General features: G+C 37.0%; 3 protein-coding genes across 4 annotated transcripts; 1 reads left to right on the top strand and 2 right to left on the bottom strand.

Annotated features, from left to right (window-relative positions):
* Positions 1-1985: 1985 nt before the first annotated feature.
* Positions 1986-2767, bottom strand: LOC126586143 (uncharacterized). The gene is made up of 2 exons (XM_050250849.1): positions 2554-2767; positions 1986-2316 (listed from the first exon to the last, which is right to left on the bottom strand). The coding sequence occupies exons 1-2, from the start codon at positions 2636-2638 to the stop codon at positions 2159-2161; spliced, it is 243 nt and encodes an 80-aa protein (XP_050106806.1). The 5' UTR covers positions 2639-2767; the 3' UTR covers positions 1986-2158.
* A 4763-nt stretch (positions 2768-7530) lies between these two features.
* On the bottom strand, positions 7531-14069 carry LOC126586130 (vacuolar protein sorting-associated protein 45 homolog). Its single transcript, XM_050250832.1, has 13 exons — positions 13832-14069; positions 13524-13725; positions 13339-13418; positions 12336-12563; positions 11986-12111; positions 11777-11857; positions 11369-11510; positions 11073-11251; positions 10727-10882; positions 10281-10388; positions 10079-10200; positions 8535-8666; positions 7531-8050 (listed from the first exon to the last, which is right to left on the bottom strand). The coding sequence occupies exons 1-13, from the start codon at positions 13919-13921 to the stop codon at positions 7993-7995; spliced, it is 1704 nt and encodes a 567-aa protein (XP_050106789.1). The 5' UTR covers positions 13922-14069; the 3' UTR covers positions 7531-7992.
* Positions 14070-15040: 971 nt separating this feature from the next.
* Positions 15041-19613, top strand: LOC126586128 (putative UDP-glucuronate:xylan alpha-glucuronosyltransferase 3). 2 transcript variants are annotated; one of them, XR_007610752.1, is made up of 5 exons: positions 15041-15359; positions 15924-16130; positions 16371-17008; positions 18014-19127; positions 19210-19613. XR_007610752.1 is itself a non-coding variant. In XM_050250828.1 (4 exons), the coding sequence occupies exons 1-4, from the start codon at positions 15301-15303 to the stop codon at positions 19042-19044; spliced, it is 1935 nt and encodes a 644-aa protein (XP_050106785.1). In that variant the 5' UTR covers positions 15041-15300; the 3' UTR covers positions 19045-19303. The 2 variants fall into 2 exon arrangements, 1 of the variants encoding a protein (XP_050106785.1); XM_050250828.1 differs by having other exon boundaries at positions 18014-19303.
* Positions 19614-19882: the final 269 nt, after the last annotated feature.

Here is a 19882-nt window from a genome sequence, read left to right as displayed (position 1 = left end):
AGAATCAGGATCCTCTCCTGAGCAATTCTCTAGGGATCCTGTAATCTTGTCCGTTCATTTTATATCGTGCGGTCAGTTTTTGTTAGGTACTATTTATATTTGAATTTTAAAATTTAAATTTTAAATGATTTCTAACCGCACGATATACGATGAACGGATATGATTGCGGGATCCGTAAGATCCCTAGGGAATTGCTCAGGAGAGGATCCTGGTTCTATAAATTTGTCTATTTCAATCCCTAATTCATCTTTTGTTCCAAGTAAATCCTTGTACTTTTTCAAGTGTCATATATTTTGAGTTTTGACTTTCGTTTCAACTAATCACCGAAATCTGATCCCCGGATTCATAATTATATCGACTTCCTCCACACCATGTGAATTGTGACTTCCGTTTGCCCACATTTATAGGTAGTAAATTGTGTTGTAAGCAAGGAATTAAATATCGATATTATCGGCGAAATATCGCCGATAATATCGTTTTTTTTCAACAGCGATATTTTCAGAGTATTCCAATTGATTATCGTGATAATATCGATATTATCGCGATATTATTAATAATATCGCGATATTATCAATAATATCGATAATATCGCTCTCTCTCCGTCGTCGGAACGGCAGCCGAGCTCTGTCGTCGCAGCTGCCAAGATCTGCGCCTCTCACAGGTGGTGATGGTGCTCGCCGGAGTGTGCGCCACGGTGGAGGTCACGGTGTCATCCTCCATTCTCGCAGAGGCTGCAGAGAGAAGACTGATGATGTGTGATGATGGTGGTGTCGTCCTCGAGCTGCTCGAGTCGAGCAGATGGTGCTGCTGCTGTGTGTGTGTGGTCACGGCAAGAGAGGGAGAGAGGTAAGAGGATTTTGAGAGAAAGAGAGAGAGACAGTGCAGAGAAGAGAGAGAGAGAGTCGAAGTGAGAGAGAAGGAAATGGCTTGGTCCCTGGTGTGGATTTGCACTTTGAAGTGTGTCTGTGCGTGTGTGTGTGTAGAAGTGTGTGTGTGTGGAAAGGAAAGAAATAATAGAAAATGAGGGAGTGGGGTGTGTTTGTGCGTGTGTGTGTGGAAAGGAAAGAAATAATAGAAAATGAGGGAGGTAGTACATCCCACGTGAAGAAGGAAGAAAGGTAGTAGAGATTTGATGGGTGCGGCAGTATGTAATTAGGGTAGATTTAAAAACTAAAATATGAGTTTTACTTGAAAGTTGTAGTAAATCATTATATATAAATGATTATATTGTGTTTAATTTTTTTTTCATTAATTACTATATATTTTATTCACTCACAGTGTTTGTCAGCTCGCTGTATAATCAACTTAAATCAGTTATATCCATCATGTAATGCATTTTCTTCCAATTTTTTTGTGATAAACTAATAGATAATTGACTAAATAAACATCCTGCAAAGTTTCAATAAAAATTTATAAGTTTTTCTTACAATTTCCGTGGTTTCCATGTAATTTTTATCGATATCGATATTATCCCGATATTTCCATCGATATTTCCGTGTTTTCAGACTACCGATATTTCCAATATTACCGATATTTTCTTCCTTGGTTGTAAGTTACCAAAGTGGGATAACCAAAAACTTCATAGGGGCAAACTTGCGATAAACCGGATCAACAACGAAGAAGCTGTACATATTAGTATTCTTGTAACTACTATATGTAATATTTCATTAAGTATTTGATCTTAATCCAATGGTGGAGGAAAAAGTACTACAAAAGCTCAATGACCACGATAGTTAAAAAAAGATAAAAACAGTAGATAATCATAATTTTCTTTGACCATGGAGCCTAGGAGAATAGGATTTCATAAAATAAAAAAACATGATCGGCTCTTCAAGAATGTATAGCTTTGGGAATTCTAACGATTTGTCTAATCAATACAAATTATGACCCGGATCTTGTGACCGCCAAGTCCAAGTAACCCTAACCCTACTAAGAAGAAAAAAAAAACTCTGGTAATCCTCCATCCTTAGAGTAGAATATCGTTGTATCATAAACATGGTATAAAAAATCGATAATATCGGCGATATTTCGCCGATATTATCGTTTTTTTGGGAGTCCGATATTTCTACACATATCCTATTGGTTTTCGTCAAAATATCGCGATATTATCGATAATATCGCGATATTTTGGATAATATCGCGATATCGACAGATGGAGCTAATACGTTTTGGTCAAAAACGGCGTCGGAAGCGATCTTTGCGAATCTCCTCCGCCTCCACTGCTTCCAGTAGGCGCCGAGTTGCCGTTCTGCTTGGCCGGCAATGAGGACATGGTTTTTTGGCCTTTGGCTTCTCGGATCTGAGCTCTAATAGCAACTGATATACCAAAAATCCATTCAACAAACAAATAAATAAAAAACGTTATTTTATTTAATTAAAATGATTTAACGCTCCGTTTGGTTGCCGAGAAACCGCGGAGGATTAGAAAACAAAAATTTCTAGAGATATGAAATTTTACTTCCTATTATTTTTTGTGTAATTAGATTTCTAGGTATTGGAAATGGAAAATTCAATAAAAAAATGGAATTAAATCAAGGAGCCGGCGTGTATTACCTTGAAAGCGTGGATTTAAAGGTTTGGGGATGAACAGAGAGTAGGGATTTTCCCACCAACCAAACAGAAAAGTTGGACTGGACATGAAAGCAGAAGAGATCTCCCACCAACCAAACAGAAAAGTTGGATTGGAGACGAAAGCCAACTCGATCGATCTCGTCTGCTGCTGGTCTTGCTGCAGCAGGCAGTACCGGAAGCAGCAGCTCAGAGAGAGGGTGAGGATTTCGATTTTGTTGTTTCTAAAAGGTTCTGGAGGAGGAGTTAATGGTAGGACTGTAGGAGGGAGATGGAAAAAGGGTGTATTTGTGGGTTCGAGAAGGTAAGGGACAGAAAATAATAAAAAATAGATTTTTTAAAATTTTAGGATAAATTTCTATATTTAAAAAGGGATTCAAACCCCTCCCATTTTACTCCTTCAACACCTTGACCACCATATCACTTATGTTTTTGTGAAAATATGCTAAAATAAACTTACTCTACACATAGAGATTATAAAGATAGTTAAAATTTTGAACCTCATAGGAACTCTATGTGGTACTAAGTCACTTATGTATTTTACCATGCAATGTATAAAGTGTAAAATATTGTACTAATTCATTATATATAAATGATTATGGTGTGTTTAAACTTCTTTCATTAATTACTACATATTTTCTACACTCACAATGTTTGCCAGCTCGCTATATAATCAACTTGATAATGTTAAATCCATCATGCAATGCATTTCCTTCCAATTTTTTGTAATAAACTAATAGATAATTGACTAAATAAACATCCTGCAAAGTTTCAATAAAAATTTCCAAGTTTTTCTTACAATTTCCGTGGTTTCCATGTAATTTTTATCGATATCGATATTTTACCGATATTTCCGTTGATATTTCCGTGTTTTCGGACTATCGATATTTCCGATATTACCGATATTGAATACCTTGATCATAAACAAAAACGTCTCACCAAAAGCTGAACTTGGAATAAGAAGCCACTGCTGTAAATCTGTATTTGGTTTCTCACAATATAAGTACAACTACATGTACAAGCTATATGAACAAAAGAATATGAAGATTTAGGTATTAACATGTTTTTAACAAGGCAAAGTACATGTTATGTTAATTAAGACCTACAGATATCTGGCTTGGTTAGCAGAAAAATTGGTTCTTGTCGGCGGTTCTTATCGGAGGGAGGGTGGGAACTGCTGCAGATTTTAGACTCCAAATTTATGGGATACGACTTCCCTTCAGTTCTAACTAAATAATGTATTTCAGAAGTATAGTGCAAGGTAGACAATTGCTGTCGTACCATCGATTTTTTAAAATAAAATTAATGTATTTGAGAACTTGAGATACGACTTGTTATGTAGTTGCCATTTGTTTACCTTTCTGAAAAGCGTTCTTTACTTTTCATTTCATTTTTTTCAAATATATTCATCTCCTGCAAATTGCAATGATGATTTTCCACTTCTAGGGTGGTGGACGATGAGTTATTGTCATTGGGACGTATCCTTTTTAAGTAGAGGATCGGTAGGTCGGTCATTTAGTATTTATTTAGATCTGCAGCAGAGACAAGAGTTGTGATTTGCTTCTTGTTCTTGAGACAGGTCTCCCTCCCCCAAGAATTTCTTAATCATTTTCGGATTTCTTTCACCAAATTAATCTAATTATTTAATTCAAATTTTTGAAATTTAATTTAACAGCTAAAATTATTATAATTTTTAAAAGAACATCTTATTTATAACCGTTGAATCAAATTTCAAAGATCCAAATTAATTAATTGAATGAATTTGATAAAAAGATCCGGAAAGTATCCCTTTCCCCTCCCCCAAGTCTCGTACACTCTGACTCTGCTAGTCTGCTATTCCTCCAAGCTTAATCATTTCACGTTATACCTTTCCCCTCCCCCAAGTCTCGTACACTCTCATAGTCCAAGCTTAATCATTTCATATTTTTGAAGTCCACCCAACTCTCAAGCTAGCTAAGCTAAGAGAAGCTATGACAGCTTGTCAGGTTCTTGCTGGTCTTTTTTCGTCCCATGCAGCTTGTCAGCTACCCACCAAAAATAAGGCACGCACACATCTCTCCCGCTACTCACTTTCCCATGCATGCATAAAACAGTGACCCAAGTACAAAAGTTGAAGTTGATGACATATGCCCTGTGTGGATTCCTTTATCAAGATAATTTTTTAGAAAACTTTAACGAAAAACTTTCAGTACTGTTCATTTTAACGAAAAATCATATTTTTACACTAAAAAGTTAATCCTGATACTATTTACTTTACTTTTTATTTTATCCTTATTATTAAAACTCAAAGTTTTTAAACATTTTTCATTAATTTTCCTTAATTTTTATGATAATATGGGATATCGGATTTTTTTGTAGCTTTTAAACGACAGATTTTTAACTAAAAACATAAAAAAAAAAAAGAGATCTGGTAGTTAAAATGCATGTGAAAATGTAAGACGAAAGATTAACTGTAAATTTCTATTTAAATATAAAGAAGGAATACAATATCTTTATATTAGTATTTTTTTTTTCACGTGATAATGTGAGAGCACAATATAACTCAAAACTTAAAGGCGAATAAAGACAAAGAATACGTGAACTCCATTTACACTCACACCTCAAAACTGCAAACCAAAAGCCATCCATAGAACAATACGTGAACCCAATTTACACTTTCACCTCAAAACTGCAAACCAAAAACTATCTAGAGGAGTCATTTAAGTACAAGAGTTAATTATTCATTTGTCCATTTCAGTCCCTATTTCATTTTTTGTTCCAAGTAAAGGAGGTAGATTGTCTGCCCTCTTGTTATCGTGCCCTTCCCATCCCCTTCTATTTGTGCGGTCACGATTAAACCACGTCAACATTTTATATTCTTATTGTTTTTTGTCTTATTATCTCTATTAAAAATCAATATAAAATGTTGACGTAGCTTAACCATGACCGCACAAATAGGAGGAGATGGGAAGAGCACAGTAACAGGAGGGTAGACAATTTGCCTCCCCAAGTAAATCCTTCAACTTCTAGTGCATTTAGTTTAACGATGGACAAATAAGTGACATATATTGTGAGTTTTGACTAATCACCCAAATCAGTGCCTGTCCTGAGGGTAACTGGAATAGGCACCCGCCTAGGGCCCCCACTTCGAAAGGACCCCCAATTTTTAGACGGAACTAGGCAGGTTTGGACGAAGATAGGTGAGAGCTATGCGGGCTTATATGTAAATGCTGAAATCTAAAAAAAATTTGTTGCAGGGTCGGCCTTGCGCGAGGAAGAAGACAACTATATTCGCAACATCATTTTAATTGCACGATTTTACTTAAGATGGTCCCACCATCTTTTTTTTTATATAGCTGCACGTCTTTTCTCTTTTAGATAGTCTCCACCATCTTATTTTTACTTTATTGTTTCTCTCTTAAATATCACCTTTATGTTTATTTTATGGGATTTTATTACCCTATTTTAAGATCACACCACATGTATCTTTATTATGTACCTAAAAGGTTAAAACTCTCACCTTTTTGACAAATGACATTATTTAATGTTCAAATTAATTAGTTTATATAATATATAATAAATTATTCAAATCCGCCTCGTCTGCCTAGGTTCGTATACGAAAATTATTATCCTCTTCACTCTAGTATTTCCCCTAGCTGTAAGAAATCCAACCATTTATTCATTTATTGAATGTAGTAACATTGTAACAATAGAAAATTGATTGGAATTTGGCGTATATGGACTTCTCTTTCGGTTTGAATTGGTTGAAAAATTAAATTATGTAAACTTAATAAGTGCATTTGCATCTAAAAACGCGAGACGGGTAATATTTGAGTAATATTTGTATATTTTTGTTTTTTATATTAATTTTTAATGATATTTGATGTAGAAATAGACTTTTCATATATTTAGTGAATTTTTTTTACACATGTCAATGTACAAAGGGTCGGGAGTCAGAGAACTCTAGGACCTCACTTCGAAGGCTAGCTTAGGATCCCAAATTCTCAGGGCCGGCCCTGACCCAAATCTAATCCCTTGATTCACAATTATATCTACTTCCTTCACACCATGGTTCTCCTACAGCCTCCTATTCCACCTAGATTAATTTCATGGTGTATATTAATTAGTGGAAAAAATAATTATAAGAATTTTAAATATAAAAGAATGATAAAAGATTATATCTAAGATTTCTATGTGATGAATTTTGAGTGGATTGAAAGTGCCACTCAGCAAAGTCGAGTGACAAGTTAAACTCCGCACAAATTTTTCTCTACACGTTGTGAATTGTGACTTCCGTTTGCCCCCATTTAGTTTTTATTGGATGTAATTTGTGTTGTAACCAAACTGGGAAACTTCATAGGGGCAAACTTGCGATACAACCGATCTACAACGAAGAAGCTGTACATACTAGTATTTATGTATATGTTTGAGGGTGTATATGTAATAGTTCATTAGTTAAATCCTTTGATGATGTAAAATAATAGTAAATAATAGCCATGGTTAAAGAAAATTGTGGTCACTAAACATTTGATCTGAATCGACTGGTGGAAGAAAAAGTACAACAAAAGTTCAATGACCACCTATCGTGAAATTAAGACCGAATAATGAATGACCACGATTTCTTTGGACCATGAAGTCTAGGAGAACATGACTTTGTAAAATAAAGAAACATGAACGTGGCCTCCAGGTCCAAGTAACCCTAACACTAATAAAAAAAAGGTCGTACCCAGTGCACAAGGCTCCCGCTTTACGCAAGGTCTGGGAGAGGTGAATGTCGGCTAGCCTTACCCCCATTTATGGAGAGGCTACTCCTAAGTCTCGAACCCGAGACCTACCGCTCATGGGCGAAGGCACTTGCCATCGCACCAAGTGCGACCTCTAATCCTGACACTAATAAGAAGAGAAAAAAACCCTCGTAATCCCCCATCCTTAGAGTAGAATTGCGTCGCATCAAAAACAAAAACGTCTCACCAAAAGCTGAAATTGGAACAAGAAACCACTGCTGTAAATCTGTACTTTGGTTTCTCACAGTATCTGAAGTACAACTACATGAATACAAGCTGTATGTATAAAAGAATAGGAAGATGTAGGTATTGGCATGTTCTTAACAAGGCAAAGTACATGTTATGTTAATTAAGACCTACGGATATCTGGCTTGGTTAGCAGAAAAATTGGTTCTTCTCGGCGGTTCTTATCGGAGGGAGGGTGGGAACTGCTGTAGATCTTAGCCTCCAAATTTATGGGATACGTCTTCCCTTCAGTTCTAACTCCAACAAAATGGTAAACAAAGGCCATCTCGCAGCAACAGAGGGTTGATTCGGATGATCCCCCAAGCACGTGTAGCAATTTTTATATTAAAGCAAGTGACATAAACAACACCCATATACATCCACAACCACTTATCCACGTCGCTCTTCAAATGCTAGACATACCAGAAACCGAAACTCAGATGGCGTTGCTAGTACGAGCTAGTCTCTGAGCTTCTTCCAAGTCCTTCAAGAACCTGCATTTGCCAGCGAAGAAATAATTGAAGCAGGGCATCTTATTTTAGACAATTTCAATTACCTACAGTAACTAGAATACCCTCTAATTACCACAGATAATTCAAGACCTCCAAAGAAAATGTACTAATATTTACTCATCACAACCTCCCATTTTCCATAATTGGTTAGGTGTAACTTTGTAAGTGAATGCTTATTTATCATGTTCTTGAAAACTTCTAGGAACTCAATTTGTAGATGAATTGGACCAATACGAACAAGTAGTGCGACACGAAATAACCCAAATAAGTGAATATTTATCATCCCAAAACTCTCATACTCACATCCAACATAAGAAAGGAGTGGTATCAAGTCGGACCACTAAAAGACAGTGTTAGAAATCCAAGCATTAAGTGAAGCTAGTACAGCAAGGTAAACTTCTTTTTCACTTATAAGTTTATAATGCAAGTATTTCGGCATAAATTACAACGATGACCTGAAACATACCTTTTAGAATTGAGAATCACAGAACCACCAAGTATAAAGCGAATTCCAGTATTCATAGCATTTTGTAAAGCTACACAACGAGACTCCTCGTAAGTTGTCCCCCCAACAATGAAAATGACCACATCTTGAGGCCTGCATGGAGATCATAGGCGTAATTTAGAATATTAATCCAAATTATTGTATTTTTCTACCCCCTCACTATGACAAGTTTCATAGATTAATGTAGTCTGTGGGTCCCTAGAGATTAAACCGGACAAAATGGAGTGGGGTAGACAGAAACAAGGTCGGGCAACTTGAGAAGAAAAAGAAGGAACGACCAAGCAGCTGGTAATTAAAAACAGTAAAGGTTTATATCCAAGTCATTTGAGATGTCTAGGAGAAACCAGCAAGAAACCTGGACACTAACAGAGTGTCCGAAATTATGAAAATTATGAACTGCAAAGCAATCATGAAAACCAGTGATTAAATTTAAGGTCCTTTAGACGGTCATCCTGTCTACAGAAGGTAGTATGGGCTTCAATGACCTCCAAACTTGTCCGCAAGCACTGATTTCATGTAGAGTGATTCTGTTTATACCCATTAGTTGTCTCTGGATAACAAATTTCCCCTGACACCCATAGTATTTTATAATATCCCACTATTAACCTCGTTTAAAATTTAAAAGAAAAGGATAAAAACTGAATAATAAGAAACAAAAATCATGATACTAAACCGACAACGCTATCACTGGCAAACTCTGCCGTCGTTTCCTAAAAAACAGCAGCAATAATGTACAAAGGCTAAGTTCTTAGTTTATTTGGAGGAAGAGGTCGAAGAGAAGGTGGGAACAAAGACAAAGTTTTGGCAATCAGGTACATAGATTTGCAGAACAGCCTGGGAGGATTGTTCAGTGGAAAGTTTGGCAACCACAGATATGTGGGACGGGTGTGGTTGTTGTATCGATCTATGAGACTCTTGCACTTCGTTCCTCTGATTTTTAAGGATCAGATCATATGTTTGACAACATTCATACTCTTGGATCTTAATATGTAGGTTCAGGGTTTAGCATCTTAATATGTTAACTTCCATGATGTCCGAGCAACCTCCCTGACCCCTTTTCCTTCTCTCTTTTTTAATTGAAGCCTTCTTTACTTTTTAAATTATAGTTTCCTTAACAGTAATCTTCAAAATCATATAATCAATCATAATTTGGACTTTTTGGTCATTTTTGTTAAAGGATATATTTGTCCTCAAACAAATTTTGTAAACTTGGGTGTCCTCTGTTGAGAGACGAATTTTGGGTGTAAACAGAACCGCTCTTTCATGTATCTCACCAGTAAACTCAACACTGAAGAATGAACTGTTATTAAGAAGCACCCAAGAAATGGGCTCCAGGCAGCATGCATAGCATACGGGTTTCAGGGTGCAGGAGCTTCATTTCAATGCTCCTCGAGGTTTTACTATTGGAGATATGAAATTCCCAAAAGTAGTAAAATTATAACTTAAAACTGACTTCCTGGGGAAAGTACTTCAAAATGAAATAGAATAAGACTTCAGAGACCAACCTGCCCTGCTGGAAATGATTTCCCACAAATGGATAATCCACATCTCTCAGCCGTCCCTTGCTGATGCTTTCCATAGTTTGGAAGAGAAGAGGCTGGTGCTGTGTGTACACATTCTCAACCCCCTACAGCATTTAAGATATTATCTATATGCTTGTAAAGCACAACCTATAATATGCAAAGAGTGTAACTTTCCCAAACAAACCTTCAGCCCACGAGCCATGTTACGTGCAATGTTTAAGAAATCTCGATTTCCAAAAAGATCCCCGGTTCGCTTATCCACACCCGCTTGCTTCAAGAGAAACTGGACAAGCTGTAATTCCACAATAGACAATTTATTAAACCCGTGAAATAATTTTGGAAGCTAAAATAAAGGTACATTAGAAGCATAAGGTATAATTGCTGCTCTTATTGAGCCTCCCAAAGAAGGGTCAATGTCCAAAACAATTGGATAAGCAAAACTAAAATAAAAATCACCATCACCAATGATCTGAATGAAGGTAGCTGTTGAACTTCAAGGGTTAGGCTTTAGGAATTAAAATTTTCCACTTAACCACAGATATGTGACCCCACTCCCTCCCAAAGAAAATGAAGGAAAAAATGACATGAGGTGAAAGAATCCAAACAAGGATGCTATCTTGGTTACATTACCCCAGGCTTGTACTTGCGAGACTTGGATGACAGTTTGTTAAATAATTGCATTAGTTGCACAGGACTCTCCTTCTCATAGCGTAAGGCATACAGCATGACAAGTCGTAGGCGGTCAATATCAGATACGCTTTCATTGTTTAATAGATTTGTCACCGCCTGCAATGTACATAGGAAAAAGAGATGGTTGCTTCTGAATTCAAATTTCAATGACGGTTAAATAGTTGCTATCTCAAAGTCAATAACAGAACAAGTTATGGTACACAGAGGAATAAAGAGGGTAGAGAGAATGTAAGCGAAGTTCAGTTTTATTTTGCTTGTTTGAGAAATATGTTGTTTTAGTTAGTACCTCAAAAGCCGCCACCTGCCCACCATTGCAAGCCAACTCCTGTTCTGTCTGTGAAACTACCATAAGTTTTCGCTCTTCAACTAGCTTACTCATTTCTGTTACCAGTGCCACATGCTTTGAAACATTTCCGTGCATTTTTCTGTACTCAGGGTAATTGTCAACAAACTTGGCCATGTCCTCTGCATTAATAATGAATGTACACAGTTAGTTACCAGCAACGGTTCCATGTGGGGCTATGCAATAGTTAGTAACTACAAGTCAAGACTCTCAAATTTTCATTTTTGCATCCTACGAACCTATCGTCTGGATGTTCTGGTTACTTTTTGAAATTTGCTGAAATTCATCAACCAACTGCTTGATGTTCATCCCAATATCACCAAAGTTCTCATACATGTTCTTTTTGAAAAAAGCATCTTGTTCTGATGACAGCACAACCTCCTACGAGCATCAATACCAAATGTATTTGTTTAGCAAGAAAAATTACAAATACAGATACTTAAAGTCGTACCCAGTGCACAAGCTCCCGCTTTACGCAGGGTCTAGGAGAGGTGAATGTCGGCTAGCCTTACCCCCATTTATGGAGAGGCTGCTCCCAAGTCTCGAACCCGAGACCTACCGCTCATGGGCGAAGGCACTTGCCATCGCACCAAGTGCGACCTCTTAAATACAGATACTTAAAGTACTGAGGGAAAATAAAACTCAACCTGTTGATCCTTTGGAAATTTTCCAATGTTTTGTAAGTCGACTTTGTTGTCTTGAATACCAATCAATTCATGAACCATTGCCTGAAATTAGATTAATAAATGAGCTCTGTTTATATTTCAGGTGATTTTGTCCCATTGTAATTTTATAAGTAAGCATCAAGATGAGACAATGTCACACATCCAGTAAATGTTAGTCACGACACAATTACCTGATAGGTCCACTGATTCAGCAACGGGGTCACAGGATCATCCCTCCTATCAATTACCAGCAATAATGGAGAAATTTCTGTTCGTCTGAAATCAAAAAGTCCGCTTTCCTGCTGGTACATTAGCTTCTGTTACATGCCCAAAACACAATATCAGGTTCCCTGTACAGACTTTCATGGAGAGAATCTGCATGCTGTAAAATCCACTTTATATGGCATACATCATGCATAAAAAGTTGAGCTTATAGAAAAAGAGAGAAAGGAGAATACAAACCCCTGATAAAGTTCACATTCAAAATAGTACTATCAATACAAGTCCACATACAAAACTATTTGGAACATATTATACTTACTGCTGTTTCCTGCGCAATCCTTTTTGCAATATCAGATGTTCTTTGATAACGAATAACTGGTCTTCGTTTTAATGCCAAAAAAACAGCTGCAATTCCATCAACTACTCGATCACAGAAGCACTGTAAATTTGAATGATCCACAACTGCTGGGAGCATATACATGTGATTTGATGGCACATTCAAAGTAAAATGGTAAGGATCAGTTGCAACAAAGTCTGCATAGAACTCCTGCAGGACGAAGATAAGCCTAATATGAAGAGTAAGAAACTAAACCCATATGTACGGTTTCATGGTGAATTTTTTATTGTTAAGTTTACTATTAGAATGGCATAACCACTATGTTACACCAGAATTTATTTTTTCTTTATCTTAAAAGAGAACTTCACTGGAAATTTGATCTCTATAGTCATGCATTAGAACAGGGATTTATTATTGTTAGTTTTCGGTTGAAGTTATTACTATTAGTTCTTAAAAAAGAAACAAGGATTTAACAGAAATAAAACTGATTCCAACCGGGCAGAGCACAGAGTAACCATATTCAAACAAAAACAAATTATATTTTGCATCAACTTCCCTACAAAAGCGAGTGAAACAAAAACCATGCTTCCACATAATACTATAATAAGCTTACTTGAGATGTACGTTCCCGTTACGTGAGTCCCATTCTTTGGGTTACTAGGTGACCACGGAAAGGTCCCTCACCCTTGGCTTTGATAATAAGTGTTGAGATTAAAACATTAAATGCGCATTCATTTCTTATCCAACCTCGATATCAAATCGAAGGATGAGTGACCATGCATTCCTGGTCACTAGGTGACCAAAAGAACATTTATCTGGCTGTTAGTTACAAACTTCACTACTTATGATGTATTTCTCAAATTGCTGGCATCCCAAATAAAATTGGAAGTCCAAATTCAGTTAGCAATGTGCATTACTACATACATAAATTTTCAGATAATCGAAACGAACATGCGAGAAAGCATTTGAGTGAATGATGAATTACCTGAAGTTGTTGCACAACTTCATGCTCATCTGAATCAGCTAAAATATGAATCTGGGTATCCTTCAATATGTTGGAGAAAACTGTAAAATTCCGGAATTCCATGAGAAATGAGCTCCAAATATCATCTGGGTACCCTTCAAACGCACTCCACAACCAAAATAACATAAAGGAACATCAAAACTTACAGAGGTGATACTCTCCAAATCGAGGAGCAACCAAGTGCCGGCGCAAATACTGTATATTCTCTGAAGTGGGTGCGAGGAAGTAGACGGCTTTGAGGTGAGACATGGATTCTCTGGACTTGGAAATGGAGTCTACCAATTCCACCAGAAACACTTCCTTCTGAAGAAGCTCGGATTGCGAATACGCCACGCTGACTGTACTGACCTACGCCACAATCAATCAAAAAAAAAAAAAAACAACCAATTATTTACTCGATCAAAATTGCTTCAGAAAATTTTTGAAACTTTTCGAGAGTTGAAAGGGTTGTTACCGTGTGGGAATCGAGGATGAGAACCTTCATGCCGGAGATGTCCTGCAACATCCGACTCAGGTAATCCCGTACGGCCGAGACCAGCACCATTTTCAGATATACGGCTACGATCTGAAGCGGATGATTGTGATGATGATATGTTCAATTGCGTGTAGGAGAAGAAAAAGTTGCAGATCTACGAAGACGGAGGGGGAACGGGGAAGGAAGAAGAAATGAAGGACTGGTCCCTAAAACGCGCGGTTTTCCTTAATATTTTCTTCTTTTTTTTTTTCTTTTTTTTTTTTTTTTTTTTTTTTGGAAAACATTTTCTTTTTCTCTTTTGCAGTGAGGGTAAAAGTAAAAATAAGCCTCAACTCATCCTCACCCACTTAATTCTACAATTTAGTGTTATTTCTCATTTTGTTAGTGAAAGGTTAAATTGTGACTTTCATAAACAGCGTGTTTGATATTAAATTATTATAAATGAGAAGCATCAATTTTATCCGGCTTAGCACCAATCTCACGTCCCTGATCGTGATTTAGTATCAGTGTAGTTTTTTTTTTCTTATATAAACTACTTTTACTGTGGTTTGAGAATAGTTCTTTTATTTTTTTTAATTTTAACAAATGATATTATTTACAAAGAGGATAGGAGAGTAAGCTAAGCTTCATAATACACTAGCAATAATTGGTTCAAATTCGATTTGGTGAGAATAAACCTAATATCTCTCACTTACAAGTTAAAAAAAATATTATTAGACTGTAGTGCTAAGTGGCTATTATGGTTTGGGAATAGTTAGAACTGCAACATTCCTAAAGAAAACAAATTTCCCAGGCTCTTTGTTATTAAGATGCAATTAGAACTCATTTAGAAATGCTTTTAGTTAAAATGGTTTTTGAATCTATCATTAGTAAAAACGCAAGTAAGTTCTAAAAAAACACCTGAAATGCTTTTTGAAAGAAGCAAAAAGCTGCTTCTTCTTCTTCCACGAAGCACTTCAAGTGCCTTTGAAATCCAAATATTTTATGTCTAAAAGAGTCTTCAATCATTTTAAAAGTTCCTCCAAACGAGTGAAAGTGGATGGGAAATGGTTCAAGAATAATGAAAGACTTGCTATGAAAACTATTGGACCAAAAACAAAAACAGGAAAATATGGATTACTTCAATTTTATTTACTTGTTCTGATTCGCCGTTTTCTTACACTTGCATTGACCATTCTTTTTCTTTACCCACAATAACAATACTGACAGAGAGAGAGAGTCCTTCCATCACACACAGATCGTAGATTCCCAGTTTTTTTTTTTTTCAGAATTCGTTTCTTTGTCACTTTGCATATATATATTTTTAAATGTTATAGAAAATATTCCCCAATTGTTTTGTGTCTTGCCAAATATTCCCCCATCTCGTCGTTTTCACAAAACAGCAACAACAGAGACTGGTGGTGGTGGTGGTTCCTCCCCAGGCTTCTTCTTCTACTGAATCAGCAACCATGAGAGCTTCCTCCCCAACTCCCATTGAGCCCCGACACCGCCTTTCTACTTCTGCCAGGTTACTACCCTTCTCTCTCTGTATATATTCTCACTATTTTTAGTGTAATTTGCATTCGTTTTGCCGACAGTGTTCGATTTGTAATTTCCATACTCCAAAAAAATGATCATGTAAGAAAACGCTCACTTGAATTTTTGTGTTGGCAACTCAAAATTCAAAATTCGGGTCAGGATTCATGAATTTTGATGAATAGTGGGTCTGGAACCATTTATGATTTATGATTTTTATTTTATTATTTTAGTGTGAATTTGAATTGAGGAGTTTTGGTAATGATTAGGTTATAGTTTATTTACACTGTCTGAATTGAACGGCTTATAGTTGGTGAATGGTGATGGTGCAAGGGATTACTTTCGCGATCGGGTTCTTGGGTTCTTTCAATGGGGATGTAGAACATTCATTATTCATATATTTGCTGTTTTAACATATCTGTGAAGAGTGCATTCCCAATGATGGAGTTGATTGCCGAACAATCGATTGTATTGGTGGGTGGAACTTGGTTCCAATTGCATTCACTTATTTACTGAATGATGGTCTCATGTAGCTATGAATCCCTTTTTGTTTCAGTGACGACTCTAACAAAAGAAGGCCCCAGAGGAACAAAGATTTTAAAGATATTGAGAAGTTCCTCCACGTTCCCGTGCAAGATAGAACCTTGAACTGCAAGCCCACCTTGAAGCTTGTGTTGGCTGTTATTTTATTGGGGACTTTTCTCACGCTTATCTTCTCTCCTGGTGTTTATCATTCAGATGATAAATCCCGTTCCATATCTCAGTATATCCCTGTTAGCTCATCACATTGCTTTTACTTATTCTTTTATTCCCATTTTCTTGCTTCAATATATACTTCTTCTTTGCGTTGAGGTTTTCGAGAGGTATTTCCCCACCTGGAAAAATATAGTCAGTGCACCCTTCTTTGTAAAGAAAATGGGATTTGGTCTTTTTTTTTTTTTTTTGTTGGCTTTGCTCTCTCTACCAGTGGAAATATTTTGTAACAGAAGTTTACTGCCTGCAGCCCAACTTCTGAAGACAGGTCGACAAGAAAGAGTGTTGCTCAAGATTTACATTACATATCATCTGTAGAAATTAACTGGGATGAAATTTCTGATGCTATTGAAAATCTGGCAGACAGAAAGGATTATCAGGGAATTGGCTTGTTAAACTTTAATGATGCTGAGATTGACCATTGGAAGGAGCTGTTGCCAGATTGTGAGCATGTTGTTCTACGCCTCAATCATGCGTCGAACAACATAACATGGGAAACCCTGTTCCCTGAATGGATAGATGAAGAGGAAGACTTTGAAGTTCCTACTTGCCCCTCCCTACCAAAGCTTCAGATTCCTGGAAAACCAAGGCTTGATCTGATTGCTGTCAAGCTTCCCTGCAACAAGTCAGGCAGCTGGTCAAGAGATGTGGCTCGGTTGCACTTGCAGCTTGAAGCAGCAAGGCTGGCTGCAGCTTCCAAAGCGTATCACCCAGTGCATGTGCTTTTGGTGACAGACTGTTTCCCAATCCCAAATTTGTTCACTTGCAAAGAGCTTGTCAGACGGGAAGGGAATGTATGGCTTTATGAACCAAAACTGAACACGTTGAGAGATAAGCTACAACTCCCTGTAGGTTCATGTGAACTTTCAGTTCCTCTCACGGCTAAAGGTCAGATTTAAACTAGTGTCTTTTGTTCTTTTTTAATCAAAATTTGTTTTTGTGCAACGAGAGCTGCTTGTGTGCCTCTCTTGAATTACTCTTTTCTTTTTTATTTCCTTTTAGTTTTTCAAATTTCACTTTCTTTGATTCCTTTAAAATGTAGAGTTCAGTTCATTCATAAATGATTTTCACATTGTTGTGTGGCTGGGCATCATAGAATTCAATTGGTAGTTGTTTCAAAAAACTTTATTTGTTTCAAAAAACTTTAGTTGTTTCTGTGGAGCTTAGTTTGAGGTGTAGGTTTTGTATGTTACTGCTGGGCATCGTAGAATTCAAATGGTAGTTGTTTCAGAAATCTTTTGTTGTTTATGTGGAGTTAGTTTGAGGTGTAGGTAGTGACGCACACCAGGGAGATAATATTGCTTATATAAAGGTCATCCCACATCAAATGAACTAAATAATCTTGAAACAAGTTGTGTATTCATTCCAGACATAGGCAGAGATCGTGATAACAACCGTTTAGGTGTTTATAAGTTTTAGTCAACTTTTTGGGATCAAGTACAGCAGGTCCATCCCAACGTGCATGCATGATGCAAATGCATGACATCCTTAAGTGCTGCTGATTGTAGTTGCTGGCTCATCACGTGGTCAGAGTGATCAACAACCCTCATGATTCATGATGTCCAAAATTGTCATCCAACTGAAAACCCTATAAGATGTATGAATGTGTAAACCACAGAACTGATGCACCATGTTTATCATGTGCTAAGGAGATCCGCTACGTCAGTGATTGATGCTAGTGCTGACCACCTGACCAGCTTTAACATTAGTTGTTGAAGAAATTTGTGAAGATCATTTTTTTATTTTTAACTTTTGGGCTTTGATTGTGAAATCTAGACTCCATCTTGTAACTCATATGTAGTAGGTTCAGTGACTTTGGTTGCATCCCGTAAGAAAGCTACTTAAGTCATGGATACTTTTGAAATTATACTGATGAACTATACTTGCATGCAGAAAGCTTTTACTCGGAAAGAGCCCACAGAGAAGCATATGCAACAATCCTACATTCTGCCCATGTGTATGTTTGTGGAGCCATTGCTGCAGCTCAGAGCATCCGTATGTCTGGTTCAACACGAGATCTTGTAATACTTGTTGATGAAACAATCAGTGAGTATCATCGTGGAGGGTTGGCAGCTGCTGGGTGGAAGATCCACACAATCCAAAGAATCAGGAACCCTAAAGCTGAACCAGAAGCATACAATGAATGGAACTACAGCAAATTCCGTCTTTGGCAGTTAACTGATTATGACAAGATCATTTTCATTGATGCTGACATGCTTATACTTAGGAACATTGACTTCCTGTTTGAGATGCCAGAAATATCAGCGACAGGAAATAATGCTACTCTGTTCAACTCAGGTGTCATGGTTATCGAACCATCAAATTGTACATTCCAGCTGCTCATGGATCATGTTGATGAAATTGTGTCCTACAATGGTGGGGACCAGGGTTATCTGAATGAGGTATTTACATGGTGGCACAGGATACCAAAACATATGAACTTCTTGAAACACTTCTGGGAAGGTGATGAGCCGGAGAAAAAGGAGAGGAAAACACATCTCTTTGCATCTGAACCCCCAATCCTCTACGTCCTCCATTACCTGGGAAATAAACCATGGCTTTGCTTCCGTGACTATGATTGCAACTGGAATGTGGACTTTCTGCAGGAGTTTGCCAGTAATGTTGCACATAGAAGGTGGTGGAAAGTGCATGATGCTATGCCAGAAAACTTACAAAATTTCTGTTTGCTTCGGTCCAAGCAGAAGGCAGCACTAGAGTGGGATCGGAGACAAGCTGAGAAAGCAAATTACACTGATGGTCACTGGAAAATTAAGATAAAAGACAAGCGTTTGAAGACATGCTTTGAGGATTTTTGCTTCTGGGAGAGCATGTTATGGCATTGGGGTGAAAAGAATTGGACCGATAATGCTACTGCTACTCTATCACCACCTGCACTTACCACTGCATCCGTCGCTTCTTCGTGACTTGTTTTGCGTCACGTTTTCGTACTTCATACTGAGGACACAAATCAAAACACAATGCATGCTTACACATGCGCGAAAGAAAAGTATATCTCCCAGAAATTCAGTTAGTATCGAGCTCAACAACTTCCTTGTAATTCAATTCATAATCATTGTTTTTTTTTTCAGGTGCGTGTCATGTTGTCCGCTGTGTTTTTCAATTTCCAGGTGGGTTTGGTTGCTTTTACCTGTTCTTACCATGAAGAGTTGTCCCGCATCAAAAGTTTACCAAACCTTACTAGTGATTAGGAGTTGGGTTACTTTTTCTAGTGCTAATTGGTTGTTTGGTCAAACATCAATGTCCTTTAGAGCATATTCACCCGTTAAGTGGACAGCAAGGGCAAGAGCATGTAACGTGCCCTTGCTATTCATTCGGAATAGTACTTGCATTTGTGCAACTCCACTTGGTTGGAAAGTGCAAGGGCAAGTAGTATTCAGAAACATTTTTATTTTTTTTATGCTTTGAAAATAAAATGATTGTCAATTCTAATAAATTATTTCAAATACAAAGGAAAAGCATGATGTTACAACAAGCATAATCATTATTATTATTATTTTTTTAAAGAATTCGAAAAGTGGAAAACAAATATAGAAGATTGTAGTAAAAATGATTAGAGTTGTGATGGGAAATTACCAAGATGGGTTGTTAGAGATTGTGACAGTATATTTTTTCACATATTTTTTCTATTTTTTTTCTATTGTTCTGCTTTATTTTCTATTTTTTATCATTGATTTTCAAACCGATCTAAAATCGAACACACTAGAACGTGCCACATGTCCTACTCGGCATTTCAAATTTTTT

This window comes from Malus sylvestris, chromosome 10, assembly GCF_916048215.2.
Source record: "Malus sylvestris chromosome 10, drMalSylv7.2, whole genome shotgun sequence".
In the NCBI taxonomy this organism is placed as follows: domain Eukaryota; kingdom Viridiplantae; phylum Streptophyta; class Magnoliopsida; order Rosales; family Rosaceae; genus Malus; species Malus sylvestris.
The sequence above is the reverse complement of the archived record's forward strand: the minus strand, read 5'-3'. Positions and strand labels throughout refer to the sequence as shown.